The 24898-nt window shown below is 46.3% G+C and overlaps 1 protein-coding gene across 2 annotated transcripts; it reads right to left on the bottom strand.

The window, feature by feature from the left end:
• Positions 1–61: 61 nt before the first annotated feature.
• Atp6v0e1 (ATPase H+ transporting V0 subunit e1) lies at positions 62–23719 on the bottom strand. 2 transcript variants are annotated; one of them, XM_034507840.2, is made up of 4 exons: positions 23524–23711; positions 17353–17400; positions 4880–5010; positions 62–510 (listed from the first exon to the last, which is right to left on the bottom strand). In XM_034507840.2, exons 1-3 carry the CDS (start codon positions 23625–23627, stop codon positions 4917–4919), a joined length of 246 nt encoding a protein of 81 aa, XP_034363731.1. In that variant the 5' UTR covers positions 23628–23711; the 3' UTR covers positions 62–510; positions 4880–4916. The 2 variants fall into 2 exon arrangements, with proteins under 2 accessions (XP_034363731.1, XP_076793186.1); XM_076937071.1 differs by lacking the exon at positions 4880–5010 and having other exon boundaries at positions 23524–23719.
• Between the last annotated feature and the right edge of the window lie 1179 nt (positions 23720–24898).

Below are 24898 nucleotides of genomic sequence, written 5' to 3'. Positions count from 1 at the left end.
AAGGCATTATCTAGAGACAGAAGAGCTTAGGAAATTGAGCTTTTTAAACACTGGAGCCAGATTTCCATAGAAAGAAGAAAAATAATTTATTCCAAAAGATGTAGAAGTAAGAAATTCATCCTGAAAATAGAGCTTGATGTCCATCTGCTGGGGTAGAAAGCTTCTCTTGAGCAGGCGCTCCTGACTGGGCCACCGAGGCTTATTTGTCTCGCAGCAGTTCTTAAACACATCCCCGACTCTCATGCTGTGAGCTGGCAAGAGCCATATTCAAAGCCGCAGGCTTCAAGACAAGAGTAACAGATTTCCCAGAACAGCACCTTTTCTCTCAGCGGAGTGCAGACACATCTCAGCTACGCAGGCACATAATTCAAAGTGTAAAAAGGGTGAAGGAAAAAATACTGTATGCAGAGGAAGGTCTTCAAGTGTAAGGCAGGTAACGCCGGAAGAAGGCTATCGAGGAAGGAGGTCCGGTGCGCAGGTGATTCTGCATAGAAGGCTTCTGTCTGTGACCTGCAAAACAAAACTGGTCTAGTAACTTAAGGGCCTCTAACACCTCGGCCTTCACCCTCCTTCAAAAGAGCTGGAGAGACGGCTCAGCAGCAGCACTGGCTGCTCTTCCAGAGGACCTGGGTTCAATTCCTAGCATAGACATAGAGGCTTACAACCATTTGTAACTCCAGTCCTAGGGGACCTGATGAGGCACTACATATACACGGTGCCCAGACAAACATACTGAAGAAAACATCCATACACACAGGATTAAAGAAAGGGGGTGGGGTGGGGACAGGGACAAGAACTAGAAGTAGCCAGGGCTACAGCTTACATGCAGCAAAATTCCGTACGTATAAAATTTAACAGTGGCAGACAGCAGAGAACAGAGGAGAGCTAGAAGACAAAACAGGAAAGCAGCCAGGCCTGCAACCCCAGCTACCTAGGAGACAGAGCAAGGAATCAGAAAGCTAACCTCAGCAACTTAGGGAGATACTCTCAAAATAAAAAGTGAGCCAGGTGGTGATGGTACACACTTCACTCATGACCCTCGGGATGCAGAGGCAGGTGGATCTCTCCGAGTTCTAGGCCAATCTCTAATGAGTTCCAGTTGAACCAGAACTACATAGTGAGACACTGTCTCAAAAATAAAAAGTAGAAAGGAGGATTAGGGATAGAGTTAGTATTAAAAAAATTGAACCAAAGCTAGGCATGGTGCACCCAGGAGGCTAAGATAGCAGATGCTGAGCGTGAGACCAGTCTGGGCAATACAGTGGACTGTCTCATCCTCCTCCCCCTGACGCAAAGTTAACCAGACCAATACTTTTAAAACTCCGATGAAGAACAGGGTTACTCATCACACAGGTTTGGGTAGGTTCTAGAGCAGGTCCAATTACCAATTACTCTCACTTAGCTACACAAACAGCAATGTGACTTGCCAAAAGCAGGAGCCACGGAGCTGACCAACACAGAGCTGGCACTTAGTGAGTTCCTGTGCTTTTCACCTCCCTGTCAGGACAGACAGCTGGATGCCAATATGGGCACCCTCCATTCTGCCTTCACTGGCCTCCTGACTAGCAAGCTCCCTCTGTGTTGTATCCGCAGGACTCCAGGCTGCCTTTCAGGCTGTTCCCCATTATGACTACCCCAAGTACAGGTGACAGTGACAATGTCACCCATTTCAGGATGGCAAATGTCACTATCTTTACATGCTGGGCTGCTCAGTGGGAGCAGGACATCCTTAAGGTGTCCAGTGGGGCTGGGCAGTGGCCCAGCAGTTGAGAGGGTTTGTTGCTGGGCTGCAGAGGTGGCACCATTGAAGTAGGGCTCACAACCAAAAAGACAAGTGTTTGCTGCTCTTCCAGGAGCCCAGCTTGGTTCCCAGCAACGCCACCCAGACACTCACAGTCACCTTCTGGAGTCCCATTAAGTCCCAGTGCAGGAGACTGCAAATGATATGCATTTGACTCAAGATTTAATTAGAGGAGGTCTGGGGGTGTGGCTCCCTCACAGAGGGCAGCACAGAGAGCGTGACAAATGGCATTGCTCAGGGTGCCCTGGGCCCTCAGTTCAATCCCCAGCACCAGAAAACACAGAGGAAAGTGGAATTAACTCAAGGATGGTTTTTACAGTGCACTAGGAGAGGAGCACCAGGCTAAGGTGGCCACTGTCAGAGCAGACTGTTCCTGTGGTCACTTTCTGTCCCTGGCCTGGGCTGACAGAATAGCTGCTCTGTAGACACTCTGTTCTAGGCGGATGATAAAGTTGGCTCAAGAATGCAGATGTTTCTGTGGGAATCTTCTATGAACAGCACAGACAGACGTCTTTACCCTCTGGACTTTTTAAAGATGTATTTTATTTTTATGTGTGTGTGTGTGCACGTGTGTGTGTGTGCACGTGTGTGTGTGTGTGTGTGTGTGTGCTCATGTCAGTACAAGAGCTCTCACAGTCCACAAGAGGGCACTGGGTCTCTTGGAATTGGAGTTGCAAAATGTTGTGCATGGTCCAGTCTGGGTGCTAAGATTTGAACCTGGGCCCTCTGAAAGAAGAGCATGTACTCTTAACTCCTGGACCATCTCACCAGCCTTTCTTTTGGCTTTTTTTTCTTTTTTTTTTCAAACAAAGAATCACAAAGCAGGAAAATGACCTTTACTTTTTAATAAACCCACACAACTAGGAACTACTTTTTATTCATCTTCACTGGTGACAGCTGAACTAGAGTTAAGTGTGGTGCTCAGGGCGTGGTTCTGTGGTTGGATTAGCTAGGAAGTATGGAATCCTCTCCATGATGTGGAAATAGCTAGCTGTGGATGAAGCTGGAACAAACAATTCAGAATTTACAGTATTCTGTGTAAAACAATGGAATCACTAGGGTAGCCCAGAGAAAACCTGGGAATGGTGATGGGGAAAGGGACTAAGAAGCCGGGAACTTAAAAATACCAAGGCCAGCTGGGCAGTGATGGGGCACACCTTTAATAACAGCATTCAAATGGATCTCCATGGGTTGAAGGTTAGTCTGGTCTGTAATTCGAGTTCCAGGACAGCCAGGACTACACAGAGAAACCTGGTCTTGCAAACAACCAAAAACAAACAAAACAAACAAGAACAAAACAAAAACAATCAATCAACAACCAACCCAAAACAAAAACAAACAAGGCCAGAATGAAGAAATTCATTCAAAAAGGGTATATGAATGAATGTGTCTTTGTCTGTCTGACTCTTGTTTCTAAATCTTTGTTTTAGGTAAAATTTCAAACCATTCTTTATTATAATATGCAAAGGTAGTTTTATTCAACTACAAGACTTAGCCAGTCAGCACAGGCATTTAACCATTCAAGGGAATGTGCCGAAAGAGTGGTTAACAATTAGAAAACCACATGCATCTAGAGATGAAAGAACTCACGTAGAAACCATGGTCAGGAAGCAAGCACAGGATTCGCAGGATGAGCCCTGAAACATCTGAAGCATTAAGAGCTGGTGGGGGCTGAGGCAAAGCCAAGGCCATGTCCAGAGACACGTACTTGCTGACCTGCCTTCTAAGTGCAATGAACACAGTAGGGCAGTAAGAGGCAGAAGAGCTAAGTGTGCGACCAGGTCGAGAGTGTGGAAACATCAGGCCCAGAACCTCCGGGTCAGGAGCAGAGCAAGAAGGAAGAAGAAAAGGAGGTCCCAGGGCAGGCTAGGCAGGCCTTGAGGGGAGACCACAGTGGAGAGCTGCTCATAACCCGTAGATCAAATGTTCTCATTTTTCACGTTCCTGGTTCTGTGACTCAAGGGACCTTTGGTGACCCTGACCAAAGCTATGAGCATACACCTTACATTATGTCTTGAGAGGTGTGCTGTTCAAACTAGACACCTTAGGTTAAAGTAACAAAAGCCGAGCCCACCGCAGCCCAGAACTCTGCAAAGCTGCTAGGCAAACAGCAGTCTCTCTCTTTCCTCCTCAGGCACTCCACAAATGTGATTCATAGACACATGCAGAGAAACATTCATACATATAAAAGTAAAATAGATATGTAAATAAATAAATTGTTTTTAAAAGCAGGCCAAGAATATGGCTCGGCTCTGTTCTGAACACCTGACACTAACTTCCATTTAATAAAGTAGCAGAGAAGAAGGAGTCAGGTGACAAGGGACCTGCCACTCAGCCAGTGGACAAACCTTTGCACGCTGCCACTGTTTACCGCCTGGTCTCAGCATCAAATAAAAGCTGCAGTCTTGAGAGTCAGCCTCCTCTCTGTTCTGTGCTGTTTGAGACAAGGCCTCCTCACTCTGCAGCTGAAGTGGGTCTGGAACTTGCTATATGTAGCCCAAGCTGGCTTTGAACTTATCATCCTCTTGCCTCTGAAATCAGTGCTGGAATTATGGGCATATACAACTCCCAACCTTCAAAAGATGCTTGTCTCCCTCTCCCCAAAGCATTCTAAGACATTAATTTTCAATAGTTTAGCCACTTCTTCCTGTTGCTGGGTGTTATTAACTAAGAATACTCACTCTCTAATCTGTCAGAAGCCCGCCTGAGAGCTTACTGTCATGAACCACACACAGGCATATCAGAGAACAAGTGGCAGTCCCAACAGGTGGGTCATCCCAAAGACTGACCTCAGGTCTCCGGGCTTGGCAGCGAGTGATTTTACCCTGTGCACCATCTCTCCGGCCCTAAACTACACTATAAAAGGGCAGGGTAACCATAGACCCTAAGAGAAACTTATGGATAAATCCCTAAGAAACACTTGAAGAGAATGGTTTTCTCTAACTGTGACCTTGTTCTTTAGACCATATATCTTTTCAAACCAGTCTGCTCTTCAGCTGTCTTTGAGGAAGAAGCCATAGCAAACACTGTAGCTCACTGGCTGGCAACATCCACAAGGAAGGGCAAAGGCATAATCACCTCAGTGCCTGGGCAGCTGTGCAGCATGTCCTCCTCCTCAAGGCCAGTGGTACTTCAGATACCAGATGGTTTCATTTTTCAACTGTGGTCCAAACAGAGGATTGAGCTGCGCCAGAATTGCAATCAGCCAACTAAAATTCATGGGAGGAACAAAAGCAGAGAGTTGTGAAACTGGCTAGAATACAACCATTTTCATATACGATGGAAAAACCCATGTTAGTTCAACTTCAGTGTAGTCCATTCTGACCAAGCCTTCACTACACACTGCTCTCCTGGGACCAGAGAACACTCCCCAGGTTGCTTTGTGTCTTCATTTGAGACAATCCACAAAGTAGGGAGGCTCCACCACAGCTGAGTCTGCTTCTTCTCCATGACTTCATTACTGTGTGCCAAATATCTGAGCTTAAGACATCTTCGCCACCAAGTCAGTTCACATCCGCACAGTTTGTCACTGTTGCAACTTCCAGGCAAAATAGATGTATCTTCTCCAGCGTGCAGATATTAAGGTACTATTTTAGGGGTACACTTAAGATCTGGTTTCAGCCCACGGGGTTCCTAATCACCACCACAATAAAACATGTCAAAGCATTTTGTGGGTCCTACCACATGGAACCAAATGGGCATTTACTTCTGCATCTAAATCACAAGGTGCGCTTCTGTATTGCCCACGATTACAGAGGAAATACAAGCATCTCACATTATCTCAGAAACGGCACAGTTTTTTCTTATGCTGTTCACGGGGTTCTGTATAAGCCATTTTCTATCTGATAAGGTAATTCACAGGCCCAGTGACATCTGAGAACCAGGCTAAGGACAAAAGCAAGGAATAACAAGAAAAGCAGCCTGCAGGTGTCCGGCTAGTCAACCATTCTGTCTTACTTACTGAACAAATATTTAATGAGCAATTACTAGGTCTCAGGCCCCGGCAGCGCAGGGAAGATGACACGTCGGTCCTCGGAGATCTTATGTAATATCGGACTGTAACTGCTAGAGAGACGAAAAGCAGGGGAGAGGGATGGAAACAGGGCTGAAAGGGTGACTAAGCAAGAACGGAACATCTGAAGACACCGGACTGACGCCAAATACACTACCTTTAGCTCTTATCCAGGTTGTCTATGGAGGGGATGGAGGGGTAGGCTAAGTGTGGGGGTGCAGACTACAATAAACAGGTCCTAGAAGAATGAGTTTCAGTGATATAATCCATGTTATTGATCTCTTGAATGTAGTCTAGGGAGTTGCTTTCTGAGGAAAAGGAGACAGATAACTATGGTGGTCTCTTCTTAAACTCCCATTCAAGAAAGGGACCAGCCAAACCCAACTAGGCCATTACAGGCTGGGTCTCTTCCTCCTTTGGCTGTCATTTTTGAAATCCTTCCAATCATAAGATCAAAAGGCAGATTCTAATCACCAATGGAGAGGCTGCTGGCAAAGCAGCCAGCACAGCGTCAGGAGCCGGTGCCCACAGACACAAGGTGTGTGCAGCTCCCTGGCCCACAAAGGGCTGGTTTGTGATGAGAAACGTGATACGGAGGGAAACCAGGCCAAGACAGATACTTTAAGCTGACTCACTTTACAAACAAAGAGTTAATTCAGATGAGCGTCTCTGATCACCCTTAGAACTAGGGTATTAAACATAAACACAACAGCAAGCCTATCAGTAAGGCTTCATACAGACAGGCAAGCAGGCAGGCAGACAGACAGACAGACAGACACATGCACACAAAGAGCGGTGGGGGAAACGGACAACACAGGCGGACACTGCACTGCAGAAAAGCTCTGTGGCCAGAGAGTCATGGAAAATTCCACCCAAGCCCAGGGTTTCCCTGTTTCCCAGCAGGAGAGGCAAGCTGCCTGCAGGAACAGCTCTGTGTTTCATAAGAGACTGAGCTAACTGGCAACACTTAGAAACATCAAATTAAAAAGATAAATTAGAGCCCACGCTGTCCTCATTGTCCTTCCTCACCAAGAGTGTGCAGTAAGCAATTAAAACATCATCTCGGGACTGGGCAGATGGATCAGTGGTTAAGGGCAGATGCTGCTCTTCCAGAGGACCCAAGCTTGCTTCCCGGCACCCACACTGGGCAGCTCACCATTGCCTGCAACTTCAAATCCAGATACGACGCCCTCTTCTGGTCTCTGCACTAACATACACACAGACACACAGATACATCCCTCCTCCCTTTAGGGGTGTAGGGGGTATGTGTGTCAACCTCAGACTAGTCATCCAGGAGTTTTTCTGAAAATCCTTGGAGCAGGACAGAAAGAGAAAATTAAAGCGCCATGAGAAGGGAGAGGCCGGTCGGAAATCTCTCACTAGTAGCACAATTAACAAAGTTTTCGATGGAGACTACCTCATAGAGACAACATTCCTTTCTTACAGAGATACTGCAAAGAAGAACATTAAACTGGGAATGAACTATGTAGAAGGCCAAAGCAGATCTGACCTTTGACCTTTGCCTTTAATCTTATCCCTTTCTTAGTTGTAATCTGTGACTTCCTGTGGTTCTCATCAACAAAATCAGGAGGTTTGTTTACAGTCAAAAATGTCTTAACTTCCCTTTGCTAGAGCCACTTCGACCCTTGTGACCTACAGCTTAAGAACCGATCTATGGTCTCATTTACCACAAGAATCCTTTAACAATGGCACCTCAGAAGCTACCAATATCAGATATATAGCACTTCTAAGACACAATCATGAGATTACTGTCTCATGTAGCCCAGGCTGGCCTTAAACTCCTTTAAGTAGCCAAAGATAACCCACACTACCCAGGTGCTGGGAACATAGGTCGGTTCACAGACACTGTTACTCCCCAGAAGCTACCCACTTTTTGATAAACACCAATTTTTCTTCATAAGTGACTCATCTTAAAATTCTTCCCAGGAGCCTGGCTACGAGTGACAAGTGAGAGGAGGCGTCTGAGAGAACTGCAGGCACCTGCAGGAGGCAGCGTGCAGCTGTGTCTGTCTCCTGCGTGTGTGGCACCACGCTGTACTCACAGTTATGGAGCCTCAGGCAGAGGCAGGCCGAGTGACATGGATGTTCACAATACCGGATAGGCAGAAGCGGGCAGCAGAAGACCAGAACTGAGGCCCAACGTATGCTGAAGGCTGGCCTCTGAGGTGCTTTAAGTGAGGACTCAAGTTTAGCGAGATCTAAATTGGTTGTGTATTACAGAAGTAAGAATCCAGCCTTTGGTGCCTGGTCACAGTAAAGAATAAGAATTAGAATTAAGAACGAAGGAAAGCCACTTTGCTCGCTCAGGTTAGTCTTTGGAAGCTTCCAGTGTTTACCATGCCCTCCCTGTCCTGCCTTTTTTGAGGGGTGGATCTCATTACCTTGCCCAGGCTCATTTCAAAGTCCCAGACTCAAGGGAGCCTCCTTAGTAAAAAGTCACCATCCCTCATCCATTCAGCTTGTAGAGATGGGACAATTTGTTTCGTTTTGTTTCTTCAAACTGTTGAGAAGATAGACAGAGCCCAGGGCCTTGTGCACAGTAAGCAAGTACTCAGATCCTGAGCTATAGGACCAGCCCCCAACACTATTTTCAATGTTTCAAATCAAAAGGGGAGAAAAAAAAAATCAGTCTTAACCCTCTCACCTTAACCCTAATACACACCACAAAACAAAACACAACCTGTTAGGGAAATGCCTGGAGAAATAATACGGGCTATTTCGATTGAAATTTTAGAGGAAATTCCCCCTCCAACCAGCTGAGTGAGCTCAGTGCCTGCCCTTCTAGCTACCTACAGACGTAAAAGTTCCCTCCAAAGCTGATAAACACACACAGCTTTGGAAGGCAGAAAAGCCCGCTGTGACCTGATGGGAGTAGTGGGAAGGGCCTGTGCTCTGGCCGAAACCTGGCTTGTTGTGTAACCAGAAGGAACAGACTGTACCCTTCCGCTTGCCCAAACTGTTCCACATGGTTCCACAGCCCAGAGGCCTAATAACCATCAACTGAGAGGCTCCTCTGCGATGGCGGTGGCACAGTTACAGCTAGGAGAGCCGCAGAACTGGGGTGGACAAACGCAAGCTCCTCTTTCTAGGAGCTACTGGATTGAAAGTAGGGCCTGAGGATGCCAGGCAAGCACTCTGTCACTGAGATACATCCCAGACCTTCATCGCTATTATTTTCTCCTTTGGGTTTTTGAGACAAGGTTTCTCTGTGCCCTGCTGTCCTGAAACTCATCTGCAGACCAGGTTGGCCTTGAACACACAGAGATTTGTCTGCTTCTGCCTCCTGAGTGCTGGGATTAAAGGCATGCACCACCATGCTCAGTCAGCTATTATTATTTTTCATTTTGAGACCGGGTTGCAGTAAATTGCCCAGGCTGTTCCTGAACTCGCTGTGTAGCTCAGCTGTCTAAAGTGGCCTCACCTATTCCACAATCACCCTCAGGGGCCACGGTTATGTCAGGCTCTGAGGATGCTGGCTGAAGGGTCTGATTCACCTGGGAGGGCAAAGGAGTGTGCTCTCTACAGTCAGGCCAGTGGCCCAGCTCCAAGCTTAGGGTACACTGTTCTGCACAGGAGCCGCACCCAGCCCTCAGATAATCCTGTTTAATGCTTTTGTTCCACATACAGAAGGAAGAACAGAGAACATGGGTGCAGCCTAGCTCCTGGAAGGCACAGGGGGGACCTCAGCTTCCTTGTAGGAATAGGGAAATCCGGTCAGGGATGGCTCCTCCATCCACTGTCCTCCCAGCCCGAGCCACAACAGGAGTGACCTCTGCCGGTGGGTGACAGCAGAAACATATGCAAGTGCCCAGGGCATCAAACCCTGTCTCCAATCGAATGACAGACACACTTTGAAAGGCAGGGAAGCCACATCGAAGCTACCAGAAAACGGGGAGATCTGGTACTGGACAGAATTGGGTTTTTACTCTAAGCTGCCGGAATGGCTCTAGGCAGTGACCTTACCACCCAAGCTTGTTTCCAGTCATAAAATGGAGCCAAAATACTTGCCACCGAGTGAAAGTACAGAGATAATAGGGGCTCTTGCAGTGGCTGGCAAGCCCTTGCTTTTCTTTTTATCTATGAAACAACTTAAAGTGTGCCCAAGCCACAGAAGGAAGAGCAAGAGATTTACTTTGGAGTTTCTCAGAGGCTGTGGCACTGGGCCATTAGCAGCCTCTACCATACTCACACCCCTAGCCCTGCAGCCCACAGATGTCTAAGATATCCCCCGCACTCCGGCTCCCTCTAACACACAGTGCATGTGACAGATGCTTCTGTAGATGGCATCATGCCAGACAGCAGGCTGAGACAGGGGCATGCATGTTCCTGGGTAGAGACCTGAGTAATTGGGTAACTTCTGAAAAGACACTTGTTAAAGGTTGCCTGGTTTCTGAACTCACTGCTTGCTGGTAGTGGCAAGGAGACACTATAGAGTTCCCATACTGACCCTTAAAATGAGCTTGATCCCTACCCCCCTTTCTCTCTCAGAGGACAGAGCTGAGGTGACACTTGAAGGCACAGGCTGGAGGCCACTGGGTAGGTGTGAGAACACCGTGAGAAGCTCCTACAGGGCTCTCTGAGCTGAAAGTCCTTGGCCTGGCAGTAACTTTTTTGCAGATTTTGCAACATGGAACCAGAACCCCCTTCGAAGTATGTGCTCCAGAGACTAGCACAGGGGCGCCCTGACCTCCTGACTGTCCTCTGGATCATCCACTGTCTGGTAGCTCTAAATCAACTTAGGCCTGGCTTGATCAATGAATGCAGCTCCCTCATAGACTGAGCCCTCCCTTCTCCAGTAACATCTGTATCCCATCTAAGGTTTTCCTTTCTTGGCTATTCTCCCTCCTTCAAACTGTTTCCCTCTAGTGCTGGGGATGGAACCCACAGCTTCTTGCATGCTAGGCAAATGCTCTGCCACTTAGGTATAACTCTATAGCTACTAAAGGTGAACAGGGCCAGAAAGATGGTTTAGGAGGTGACAATGATTGTTACCAAGCTTGACAACCTGAGTTTGACATAGCCTCTCCCTCCAGGACCAGAAACTACTCCAAGTTGTCTTCAGACAAACCTCCCCCTCCACCCCCCCCAACCCCCCCACCCCGTGCTAAATAAATAAAGGTGGGGGGAAAAACTAAAGGGTAAAAGGAATCACACACAAAGGAGATGCTGCCGCTGGCTTTCAAGACGGAGAGCCGAATGGAATGTGAGTGGTCCGTAGGGCAAGGCGGTGGCTAACCACCAGCCAGTGAGGAAACAGGGACTCCAGTCTTATTACCACAAAGAACTGATTCTGGCATAGCCTGAGGGCTTGGCAGAGAACACCAAGCTCCAGATGAGAAGACACAAACATGTTTTCTATTAACTGGCTGCCAACCTTACCACTGTGGGCCCTTTGCTACCACAGGAATACGCCCTAATTTTTGCCAATTTTAAACTTGAAATCTCTTCCCTTTCTTGCCCCCAGGACTTCAAGACAACTGGTTTTCTAAACTGGGCCTTTCAAACCAAAGTGTCTAAGGAGCCCTTTGTGTGCTAGGGATTGAAACTGGGGCCTCACAATACAAATGGGGCACAATCCCAGCTCCAATAATCCCCTTATCTGCCACATTATAATGGGAAAGATTCTAATATATGCCTCCATACAGCAGGTAATAGCAGCACGCTGGGCCCCACCCCATGGTCTCACTTCCCCCATTCATAAGCATCATAAACGTGCCTAGGAGAGAAATGATACAGTTCTCAGATGGCAAATTAAGTGATGGCAGCTTTCCAGGGTAGGAATGAAGTGGCTGTGGGGGTTCTCCGCGGCTGAGGGACAGACAGATAGCAAACCACAGGAGCTTGGGCTTTCACCTGCAGACCTCGCCAGGCTGAGAAACACCAAAGTCCAGGGTCCATCCGGAGCAGAGAGTCAGAGAAACCCAAATATCACTCAATCGAGTCGGAACCCCAAAGCCTTTTATTGTGAATCATGAACTAATCAGACAGAGGGACTGGCAAGAAGGCTGAGGTTAGAGCTACTTGTTGCCAAGCCTGACAACTTGAGTTTGGTGTCCACAACTCACAGGATGGAAGGAAAGAATGGACCCCTGAGGACTGTCTTCTGAGTTCTACATACCTGCTCCATCCCAAATAGATAAATTAAACATGGGTTAAGAAAAGGTGGTGGCAGTGTGTGCTTGCATGTGTGTGTGTGTGTGTGTGTGTGTGTGTGTGTGTGTATTACCAAGATGGCTTAGCAATTAAAAGCACTTGCTGCTTTTCCAGAGAACCCAAATTCAGTTCCCAGCAACTATACTGGTTGACTTACAACCAACCTCCTGTAACTCCAGTTCCAGGGTATCCAATGCCCTCTTCTGGCCTGCAAAGGCAATGCACTCATGTGCATAAGTGCATGTGTGCATGCAGGCACACACATGTACACACACGCGCGCGCACAGACACACACACACACAAATTAAATTTTTTAAATTAAAAGTGTGGTTAATATGCTCTTAAAGAAATTTAAAAATCACTAACATTCAGTTAACATTATTTACAAAACAAGACAGGAACAAAATCTGGTGAAATAATCAAAACAATAAAATAGCCTAAAGTTAGCACATTAATAATTATATTGATTTTATATATTTAGAAGACATTCATAAGATAAAGACTGCTGGGTGTGCAGAGCCATGTGCCTGCAATTCTAATATTTGTGAGGCTGAAACTGTTAGTTCAAGGCCAGCCTGGACTATGTAATCAGACTTGTCTCAACAAACCAAAGCTAACTTAAACTAAAAGGCAAGGACCCCCAGTGCTGACTAGTTTCACCGACTGAGTTCCAGGCCAGCGAAGGCTACACAGTGAGACCCTGTCTCTAAAAGAAGGGGAAAAAAGAGATGAATGACAGAAGACACAGTCAGGAAGGAAATTCATATTCAATAGCAAAACTATTTTGAATTAAAAAGCCAAAAAAGGGGCTGGCAAGATGGCTCAGCGGTTAAGAGTACTGACTGCTCTTTCAGAGGTCCTGAGTTCAAATCCCAGCAACTACATGATGTTTCACAATCATCTGTGATGAGATCTGATGCCTGTGTCTGAAGACAGCTACAGTGTACTTACATATAACAAATAAACCTTTAAAAAATAAAAAGCCAAAAAAAAAAAATTAATGAAGCAAGGAAGTTCTGAAAATCAAGTCGAGCATGGCGCCCATAATGCTAGAATTCAGAAGACAGAGGTAGGAGAATCAGGAGTTCTCTGCCAGCCTGGGCAAACTACTGAGACCCTCTCTCAAAACCCGGAAGCAGCAAGAAACAGTACAAACACTGAGATACTGAGATCTGGGCAAGGCTCTGGATTCAATCCCTAGCATGAAACAAAAAAAAGACAACTGAAAGCCAGGCTGCAGTGACTGCCTGTCTTCAGTGGGAGTGCAGCCAGTCCTAGTGCCAGCAGCCTAGAGGGGCAGAAGTGCCTAAATGCCCAAACCTGACACTGCCTAGTACTGTGGGAAGTATGCAGACCCAAGGCCCACCTAACAGGTCTACAGGAAATAAGTCAATGGGTCTCCTATCTTTGCTTACCCCAGTTTTGCCAGAAATTCAAACCTCCCAGGTTCACCCCTCATGATCTAAACGTCATTCCTTTGGGGCCCGGAGTGAGCTCTGCATAGAGGGTATACCTAGGCCCCAGCTCAGAGTCTAGCACTGCAAACAAAACCACCCCAGGCTGCTCCAAGTCTCACCAGTCCCTCAACCTCTCTCCTAAGTCCTCCCCGTGGTCTCTGTAGCTCTAATTACCTGCCTCGGTCACACTCTTTTCTGGTATTTTCCACTGCTTCCAGGTGAGCTGGCTCCTCCCCCACTTCTCCAAGCTCTCTCAAGCAGAAAGCTGACTACTCTTGGGCAATGAGGTCAGAGACTTCTTTGCTTGCCCCTGTGCTACCTTCAGACAGTTCCCCTCCGTCTTCTGCAGCTGCTTTTCCAACAGTCAGCCCAGCCTCCTGATGCAGAGGCTGTTGTTCTATGTGGCCCTTCTCAGCCACGTTTTCATCTAAACAGTAATCCTGCCTCAGTTATGTGGGTCCTGCTCCAATACATCCAGAAGACCCTAGATCACAGATAACCAACCTTACCCACAGTTTCCTGTACACACACACCCCTATGGGAACACTGAAGTTCCCATACACTGAAGACAGAAGATACCACAGTGAAAGGTATCAGATCTCTCTCAAGGGAATCAAGACCAATACTACTATTTACTACTATTTTTGGGCTGCACCTGATCTTGAGTGACTGAACTATGGCAAGTGGAGGCCCAAGAAAGACAGAGATGACTATGCTACATGTCAGCATCGGCACTACTCAGATTTGTCTCTGTCCAAAATATTCTCATATTCATTCATATTCATTCTCTCTCTCTCTCTCTCTCTCTCTCTCTCTCTCTCTCTCTCTCTCTCTCTCTCTCTCCTTTTCTCTCTCCTTCCTTCCTTAAGGTCAGGGTTTCTTAATACTGGCACTACTTACTAAGTTTTGGACCACAACCTTATTCATAGGAACAAGGGAGGAGTGTCCTGGACAGAACACGATATTTATTTATCAGTGCTCCTGGCTTTTACCAAGGATGCCTGGCAGTGTCAATGCAGCACCTCCTCAGGAACACATCCACCATGTACAAGGTGCTGTGCCTCTGTGGCTCGTATTCACTCAAACTACGAAGTTAGGAAGACAATCAGGGAAGTGAGGTGCACAGGATTTGTGGTGAGACAGAGGAATTACCTACAGCGCATGGTAACATATGGTGGTTCTGTCTGACGTGGTGGTTATAGAATAAACTACGTTTGCCAAAAACAATCTGAGGTAGGAGAGAACCCTAGGGGTAGCTTACAGGCTTGCCTGTAAGTTGGTAATTTCTGAAGGTTGTAAAATTACAGAGAGAATACAGTAGGTTTAGGAAGTCAAAATCAGGCTGAGCATAATTTTTTTAATCCAAGTGCTTGCAAAAAAGAGGCATGTGAGTCTCTGTGAGTTGAGGCTAGCCTGGTCTACATGGTAAATGCCAAGGCAGACAGGGATACAGAGAGGGAGCTGCTGTCTCTTTGTAGTTGACACATGAACTTGCCCTTTCCCCTACAGCTAGCTTCTGTAAGAATACCATTCCACTTGGTCCATGTCAGGCTTCTACCATAGAGGCTAAGCCATCAGCTGGAAGCCCTGTTAGTCTCTAGCCAAAACGAACCAAGAGGCGAGAAGAGACAACTTCAGCCAATGCCACCAGCAAGCTCAGTGTTGGCGCAGCCAGGCACCTTGAGATCATTTAGCTTAGGAGTCACTGAACTCTCCTCATTACACACTTCCTTAAAAGCCTTAGTGCAGAAGCCCAGTGCACTGGACATTGCAGGTGCAGAGGCACAGAAGGAGCCAGCCCTTCATCTCAGGATGGACTGCGACTGCTGTTTCCTGCTCATGGCTACACTAAACAATACTCTGGCCAGCACCATTTCCACCCCTACCATGAGCAAAATTCCAGGGAGCTAGGAAGCTCTCCAAGAGAAGAGAATGCATGGACATGGTGGCTCATGCCTGTAAGCCCACATCTGGGAGCGCCCTAGTTTCATTTCTGCCGCTGTGATAAGATAGTCCATAGAAGCAGCTAAGAGGAGAAAGGGTTTGTTTGGTTCTCCATCCCAGGGCACAGTCTGCTATGGCAGGGGAGTCAAGGCGGCAGGAACTGAAAGCACTAGTACCAGCCATTCCCGAGCAGAGACAGAGAGTGTCTGTGAACTTCTGTACTCAGCCCACTCTCTCCACACTCACACCATCACTCTCACACAAGCCCAAGGAAGGTGCAGTCCACATACAGTTACATACTAAGTTCCAGACTATCTTGGCTACAGTGTGAGATCTTGACAAGAAAGCAAGCAAATGAGGACGTTCCTAAAGGGGCAGCTTTTCTGCAGTGGGTGTGGCCTATGTTCCAGTTGTTTAACAAAGAAGAAATCATATCCCTTCAAGCACTTGCTGGTAGTTATTTGCTCCAGGAGTAGATTAAAACTCAGGGGGGTTTAACTCTGCAATTTGGCTGGCTCTGTATTCTACAGGAAGGGACAGAGTGGGAAGAACTGTGAGGCACATCTCACACATTTAAGCTAGCTCAGGGATGTTCTGCCATTTCTTCATTCACGAAGATCGATGGGAAAAGCAGTATCCCAACGTGGGCTCGGGGGAAAGTTACCCTACACACACACACAGTCAGCTTTCATCCAACAGTGTATCCAAAGTTACCCTACACACACACACAGTCAGCTTTCATCCAACAGTGCATCCAAAGTTACCCTACACACACACAGTCAGCTTTCATCCAACAGTGTATCCAAAGTTACCCTACACACACACACAGTCAGCTTTCATCCAATAGTGTATCCAATCCATTCAGACAGAGGCGTATTATACTTTGATAGAGCTTATAATGATTTAAAGAAAACCTATCAAACCTATCCTTCCTCTACCTTGTTATAATCCTAGTTCCCCTTCTGTTCATCAGATAAACAAGAGTCTTAAGAAGGAATGGGTGGAGGTGTGCACCCTTCAATCTCAGACCTTGGGGGACAGAGACAGGCAGATCTCTGTGAGTTTGAGGCCAGCTGAGACTACATAGTGAGACCATGTTCAAGGGAAAAAGTAAAGATGAAAAGGTATGTATTTAGTATCATATATTTATTTAATAAATAAAACAAAAAATGAAAGAACGACTTTATTTAGGGATAGGGGCTCAGGGTTTACAAGGCCCTGGGTTCAGTCTTCAGTACCACACCTCAAAAAAATTTCTTTAAAAAAACAGGTTAGAGACAGAGATGGCTCAGCAGTTAACAGATGTTGAAAAACAACAATAACAACAACAACAAAAAACTCTCCACATTTTAGCTTGGTAGTGGTAGTCCATGCCTTTAATTCCAGCACTTAGGAGGCAGAGGCAAGCAGATCTCTGTGAGATCAAGGCCAGCCTGGTCAGCCAGGGCTGATATACAGAGAAACCTTTTCTCAAAAAACAAACAATCTAAAAAAAAAAAAAAAAAAAAAAAAAAAAAAAAAAAAAACCTAAGCACCTGATACTCTTCCAGAGAGCTGATTCCCAGCACCCACACAGTGGCTTAAAGCCAGCTGCAGAGGATCTGTAGGTGTGTGATAATAACTAATGTTTTAATTAAAAAAAAATATTACATTCATGTGAGAGAGTAAGTAAAATGAGTAGGCTTAAATAAATATTTCACAATAGTAAGATATAAAGTAGTATAATTATAAGCGTTACATTCTCAGCAATTAAATTACACTTGTACTCCTGTCTTCAGCTCTTACCTAACACTGAGCGCTTGAAAATGTGAAATTCTGAGCACATTCAATTTGAGGATGCTATTTGTAGATATTAAACAGATATTAAGTGCCAATGACCCATAATGTGTCAATTAACACATTATAAATAACAAGAATAACTGCTTTTAAAAAGAACAACTATGTACAAGAGACAAGATACTTACAAGAGATAGCAGCAAACTGAACAGGTCACCAACATGGTGATAATAACTCTAAAAAAGAAAGAAAAAGCCAGTATTAGACATCGGTGAGCACATAGACCTTGCAGGATGGTTACATCCCTTCCTGCTCTCCCAGACTGCAAGAATGCATACTGCATACGGAGACAACGGTCCTGCACTTATCCAAACATCTGTCACATCACAGTGTGCCCCAGGGATACTAAGGACAGGTGTAAGTACATAATCAAACACGTGTGTTTAAGGGAGTATGCTGATACCACAGTTTGATCACAAACTCAGAAGTCTGGACCAACAATTCATTTTGACAGAGCTACCATATTTGACAGTATCACAGACAATGAATTACCATTGTTACAACTATGCTCACTAGCTGGACCTTTCCCCGCCTCTATTTATTTATAAAAAGTTAAAGTTGGGTCTCCAACCAGCTGAATAAAACTCAATTCAGTAAATTCTGTTCTTGCAGAGGACCCAGTTCAGTTCCCAGCACTCTCAATTGTCCTTAACTCCAACTTCAGGGGATCTGTTATCTCTGGCCTCTATGGGTTCACATAAGGGAAGCCTAGGGTCCAGTCCCTACACAGTACTCCTCGTAAGCACTGTTGTTTCCCCTGGCTAATCTCCTCTTCACTCTCATCTGCTCGAGCTTCCTCTGCACTGTGGTGACCAGGCTGTGGATCTGTCCTGCAGAGCGTCCTCTCTCCAGTGGATTTCTTTCTTTCCATTCATTTGCTAGCAAGAAAATTCACTGCTTATTCCAGGCAGATTCAAAACTTTCTTCCAGTCCTTTTCTTCTCTCCACAGTCACTCAGATTGTTCTCTCAGAAATATCCTTTCATCACTCTCTTCACGGGAGGCTGTCTCGCACAGAAGTGACTGCCACACCCCGGGAGCAAACAAGACAAATGTCAGAATGTCTGCTTATGTTCGTTAAGCCTTTTGAAGTTCTGTGCTTGCATTTCCTGTGGTTAAGCTATTGGTACTGATACATTCCTTCACTCCTCAGATCTACCTGAGTACCCAGGGTATATCGAGCTCTAGAGAAGTAGCAATGAATTAAACTGACTTAAAATGTCTACCCTGGTAGCTGGAGCGATGGCTCAGGAGTTAAGATTACCACTGGCTGTGACCACTTTCAGTAGATGCTGGTTTGGTTCCTGGCACTCACATAGTAGCTAGTTGTCTGTAACACCAGTTCTAGGAGATCTGATGCCCTCTTCTGGCATGTCTAGACACTGCATGCATGTGGTTCATAGACTTATGTGCAGACAAAATACCCATACACATATAATAAAAAGTAAAGTTTATCCTGCCCTTCCCGAGGAAGGTTCCAGGCTGGGGAGGAGGGGAGAGCAGACAACACACAGATGAACGACAGACAGACAACAATCATCATGAGCACGTTGAAGGGTCAGCAGCTGCTGACCTCAAATAACAAAGGTGGGGGGGGGGAACGACAGATGTGCTGGGGCTGTGGCAATGTTAAACAGGTGTGATGAGGCCTCAAGCGATGGGGTCTGACTGCAGACTTGAGTGAGTGTCCCCAGCAGTAGGACAGAAAACTCGGGCATGAGCTGAGAGGGGTCTTGGGGCTTCAGAGGAAGGAAGCCTGGGTGGCTGAACAGACAAGCAAGGCCAGCCTGGGAAGCAGGAGGTAAGGTTGAAGAGGTAAATCTACCTATCTCACAGCCTTTGCAAGGCCTCTGCCCAAAACGTTATCAGGAGGGAGCAGAAAAAAACTGGTAAAATCTGGCCTGATTTCTGCCTCCATCTTTCCACTGGGTTGAAGTAGGCTGGGGAAACAGGGACAGCGATGAAAAGGCAGACCGATCAGGAGTGTGAGGTTATACAGGCTGAGGGTACAGCACTCGAGGACAGCAAATGTTGGTCAGACTTTAGATGCGTTTCATCTTAATTATTTGAGTGAGGAAGTGAACATGAGTGGAGATGACCATGGTGGCCAGAGAGTTTGGATGACCAGAAGCTGGAGTACAGGTGGTTACCCCCGATTTGAGTCCTAAGAACCAAACTCTGGTCCTCCACAAGACAGCAAACGCTCTTAACTGCTGAGCGTCTCTCCAGCACCTCTAGATGCATTTTAGAGACAAGAAACAGTTGTATTGACAGTTGTGCAATAAATTAAGAATAAATTAAGTGTGGCCACTTGTAGTCTAAGCCCTTCACCCAGCTGCCTATGGTAGTGCACACCAGTAATCCTAGCACTTGGAAGGCCAAGGCAGGAGGATGGCAAGTTTAAGGTTAGCCTAGGCTACATAAAGATGGACAGGTGGAGAGACAGAAGGCTAGTCTTCCAACTCTTCTTTTCAACCCTTTATTCCTGAAGGCGGGTGCCTTTACCACAACTTCCCACCCCCAACACATGGGTGTGAGTCTCAGTGCCGAGCTCCTGCTCATCCTCTCCGGTTCCCGAGCCTAGCTTAGCGTCTTTGCTGTCTCCTCTCTTCCCCAAAAGACATCTCAGAGCACAGAAACAGCTGAGGAGCCTTTGTATTACACCCCAGTATTAGCTGCCACGGGAAAACATTCCCCTTACAACAACTGCTCCAGGGGCTGGAGAGAGGACTCAGCGGTTAAGTTCACTGACTGCTCTTCCAGAGGTCCTGAGTTCAATTCCCAGCAACCACACAGTAGCTCACAACCATCTGTAATGGGATCCGATGCCCTCTTCTGGTGTGTCTGAAGACAGCTACAGTGTACTCCTATACATAAAATAAAATAAAAATCTTTAAAAAATAAAAAAACCTTCTCCATAGGAGCTATGCAAGAGTGGAGAGTCCTAAACTGAAATTAATTTTCAAATGTCTTAGCAAAACTGTATATAACTACATATACACATTCACATGCATTCATAAAGCAAACATGAATACATCTATTATGACATATGGCCTTGGGATGTGACCTTTTTAAAATTTTTTTTTTTTTTTTTTGGTTTTTTTGGGGTTTTTTTTTGTTTTGTTTTGTTTTTTGTTTTACAAGACAGGGTTTCTCTGTGTAGCCCTGGCTGTGTCCTGGAACTCACTCTGTAGACCAGGCTGGCCTCGAACTCAGAAATCCACCTGCCTCTGCCTCCCAAGTGCTGGGATTAAAGGCGTGCAACACCACTGCCCAGCTAAAATGATTTATTTTAAGCTGGGCAGTGGTGGCACACTTTAGTCCTAGCACTCAGGAGGCAGAGGCAGGCAACCAGGTTAGCCTGGTCTAGAGAGTGAGTTCCAGGACAGCCAAGGTTATACAGAGAAACCTTGTCTCAAAAACAAAGAAAAAAAACAACAACAAAAAATGATTATATTGTAATCCTGTGCATATAAGCAGGCATGCACACAAGTGCAAGTGCCCTCAGAGGCCAGAAGAATGAGTTGGGATTCTCCAGAGATGGAGTTATGTGGGCACTGAGTATTGAATTCAGGTCCTCTGGAAGAGTACTAAATGTTCTTAACATGCCATAGTGTGCAAGGAAAGACTGGAGAACAATTTGTGGGGTGGTCAGACATGGCAACAAACACCTTTACCCACTGAGGCCACCAGCCAGCCTTTCCTATGTGACCTTCTACTTTCTACACACTCCAAAATGTTTAGGAATAAAACCCCCAAAAACTGGAGCTGACATAATCCCTGGTCTACTAATCCCTGTGCAATCCTCTACATCTGGTAAGGAGGGCTTGAAGCTTTTGGCGGATCTGTGGGCTCCCAAAGAGAAAAGAGGGAGATCATGAAGGACAGGCGTGCTCAGGACAGCAGGCACAGGCTGGATTTTGTCCTACCATGTCCCACTGCAGAAAAAAAAAATCTAAAGAATTGCAAGGGGCTGGCTTTCCCACTGCCCACACATTCAGGAGGGGACTGTCCCTGCCAGCCACCTTTTTGCTGTCTCATCAGGCCCCAATACCCTTCTCATTGCCCATTTTCAAAACACTGAGCAAGGGTCTCTCAGAATCAACACAGAAGCCTGCTGTTTCGCTCCTTTCTTGCACAGTTCCTTATTTCCCTAAAGAAAATCTCCGAATCCCACAAGTCAGAGATGCTTTCCTATATTAAATATTCAGTTCATCGTGGTGGCTAGAGAAACAGCTCAGTGACAGAGTGCTTGTCTAGAAGGTGGGAGGCTCTGGGTTCACTTCTCAGCAACTCCCCCCACCTCCACCCCTACCATCACCACACAGAAAGAAAACATCAGCAGAGCTCATTAAGCAGGCCATTTCTTCCATAATAAAAAAAACAAAACAAAAAAAAAACAAAACAAAACAAAAAAAAACCTTTTGATTTACAATCTTTTGGGGAGGAGAATGTAGAAGGGACCTGGTGATAATTAACCCTAAAATGTCCACGTTTTAGTAAAACATAGGGACATGGACAAGCTAACTAAATCTTCCAAGGTCACAAGAGCTCAGTCACCTTGGGGCAGGGTTTCCTAAAATGAAAGTCTATAACTCCTAGGAAGCACCATTTCAAGACCTGCTCAATCCTGCCAAGAGCAGGAAACACAAGGACTGCAATGGAGCCTGTAAATGGGCCTCAGATCCAATCTCAATGCAGGTCAACTAGAACCAGGGGTTTCATTACTCTGCATAACAGGAGTGGCACCTGATGCCGAGGATGGGGAGAGCAGAGCTTTAAGAAAGGAGTGGTCCAAACTAGGTGTGTTAATAAGAGCTATTCTGGGGATGAAGGCCAGAAAGACAGCCAGTGGTGGAATGAGACAGGGTTGGTTGAAACACAACAGAGGCATTTTGTTGTCTTTAACTCCAAGAAGAAAAAAAGAGGTCTAAATGAATTTGGTTAATACAAATTACTTCGAGAACTCCAGAACTCAGATACCGCATCGGCTGCTATAAACCGAAGATGGGCCTGTAGAACTGTTCTCGAGGGGTGGGACTTGATGCTTATAAGTGACAGAAATTCACCTATCATTTCCCTTTCAAAAGCCATTTATTTGGGACCCAGAGAGATGGCTACTTGGTTAGGAACACTTGCTCTTCCAGAAGACCTGGGTTCAAGTCCCAGCACCCACGAGACAGCTCAAAACCATCTGTAACTCCAATGCCAAGGGATCCAAAGCCCTCTGTGGGCAATGCATGCACGTGACACCCTTACATACCTGCAGCCAAACACTTATATACATAAAATAAATAATACATAAATCTTTAAGTGTTTTCTTAAGCTACTAGAAAAAAGGTTTTTTCTAAGTCAATATATTCCAGACAGTAATAGACAATAATATCACAAAACACAGTAAAACTTCCTCTAATCAAAATGTCCCACTTGATATACATTGTCTACAAAGTGCTGTGGAGCTAACACTATGTACCCACCATTCAGTGTCTAATCTATTAAAGCAAGAGACGTTTCTGACACACTACTTAAGTTCAAGTGTCACCTCCACATGATCTTGAATTGAGAGGGAAAAAATTAGTTAATTCAAAAGAGGAACTAGAAAGAGGGTGTTCCAGGCTCCTCTGAAGAGGTCTGTTTTACACTGCAATACAGAAGTTTACCTCCAAACAAAGAAAGCGGTATTCAGCAAAACCTTAGGTGGGGGAATGAAACTCTACCTTGGTCAACTACTGTACATACTCGTTGACAAGCAAGGGCAGGAGCGCCCTGGAAGGTATGACGCAGAGGTTTCTAAACAATACCTTTGGCTCTGGGTGATTTAACCTCGCTTAGATCAGGCTCACCCCCACCCCTCCTGGGTTGGGCCCACTAAATGCAAAGGCTGAGCTCAACGCTATGCAGCAAGCTTGTCAGAGTCCGCAATTGCGACAGCATGGGGGCAGAGGGAGATTTTTGTTCTTAGATCCCTTTCTTTGAAGTTTGGGCAAAAAGCCTCCCTTGCATAAAAGACGGGTCCAAAGCAGCAAGAGTGGCTCGGGGGGGGGGGCACCCTAACTTCTCTTCAGTCGATGTGCACGCTTTTGGTCCATCAAGACAAAAAGCACTCCCTAAAATTCACTTCCGGGAGGGGCTGCCAAAGGTGACCTCACCCTCCGGCCGGGGACACTGACAGGCTCTGAGGAGCGCATGCGGTCCTCCTGGCCTCATCCTCCCGCCGTAGTCCTCCACGCACGATCCTTCTCTCCGTGATCCTCCCACCGAGGTCTTCAGCTCCCACCACCTCGGGCCTGGCGCACTTACCCCCGATTAGGCCCCTTGGGGATAAACCAGGGCACGAGGAGGCCCACAAAGCCCCAGAACACGCTCATCACGATCAAAGGCACAGTGAGGCCGTGGTATGCCATGCCTGCGCCCCAGCAGCCGAATCAGTCCACCGCCTCGATCTCGTCCCACCCGGAAGTGTCAACAGAAGCTCACGTGATCGGCGCGCGAAAGCTCCGCCCTCTGCGCTCCGCGTGACTCGCCCGTCGAACTCCGCCCCTTGGACCGGAGCTCCGCCCTCACCTGGCCTGTCTCAAGGCTGCGGCTTGTTGGAGCATGTCTTGAGATGAAGTGCCAGCCATCAGGGAGGGGCTCAGCAAAGTTTTCTGGCAAGAACTTAGGCCCATTTTGGTGATGTGTTATTTACAGTTTTATCTATATTTTATGCACAGACGTAAAATCTACAATAGTGGATTACTGTTCTAGAGTCCTGTATGGTAGGCTCCTGGTTGTAAGCTTTGCATTCTTCTATATAGCCTATGAACTACTCAGAATTGCCATCTCTACTCCAAGCGAGGAACTTGGTCACAGTCACATTGTAAGTGACTTAACGGTTGTAAGGTTCTTAACCGTTGGTGCTGTTGTGTGTCTTGTACAGTGTGCCAGGGTCTGAGTTACAGAAATACATCTGACAGCCGTCTGACAGAGGTCACATCTCCGGAGAAGATGGCCCTGCAAATAGGCCACAGTGCAGAAAGTCAGCCGAGGATGATCAGGTTCTGCTTTGCATTCCTGCCTGTTGTTACAACAGCTTCAATAAAAATAGGAATTAACCAGAAATATCAGAATTGTGGTGCTTGCCAGAATTGTTGTAGGCTCATTGCAACATGAACTTCCTGAGGCACAGAAGAGGGAGCAGTTCTTGGACAGTTTTTTTTTTTTTTTTTTTTTTTTTTTCCTTTTTCTTGGGGCCAGGGACTTGTTATGTGGAACAGGCTGGCCTCCGGCTCCCAAGTGCTGGGATTACAGGTGAACCACCATGTTGAGCTGAGGTTGATTTTGAAGAAGCTTGCAGACAGAGTAAGATGGAAAGGAGATCTGTCAGCTGAATCCAGTGTGATGGATTGTAGGTCAGTTTCCAGGCAATAGCTACCGCTCCTCAGTTCTTCATCAAGTAGACTGGGTTCCTGAGTTAATTGGAACTTTCAGCAGCTGTACCAGCTTTTCAAATGATTTTAAGACTTTAACTGAGCCAGCTGTGGTGGCTAAACACCTTTAATCCCAGAATTTAGGAGGTAGAGGCTGGTGGATCTCTGTGAGTTCGAGGCCAGCCTGGTCTACAATGCCAATTCAGGACAGCCAGGGCTACATAGAGAAACCATGTCTCAACAAACAAACAAACAAAAACACACTT

This window comes from Arvicanthis niloticus, chromosome 6, assembly GCF_011762505.2.
Source record: "Arvicanthis niloticus isolate mArvNil1 chromosome 6, mArvNil1.pat.X, whole genome shotgun sequence".
Taxonomy (NCBI): domain Eukaryota; kingdom Metazoa; phylum Chordata; class Mammalia; order Rodentia; family Muridae; genus Arvicanthis; species Arvicanthis niloticus.
Note: the sequence above shows the minus strand (reverse complement) of the source record. Positions and strands in the feature narration are given on the sequence as shown.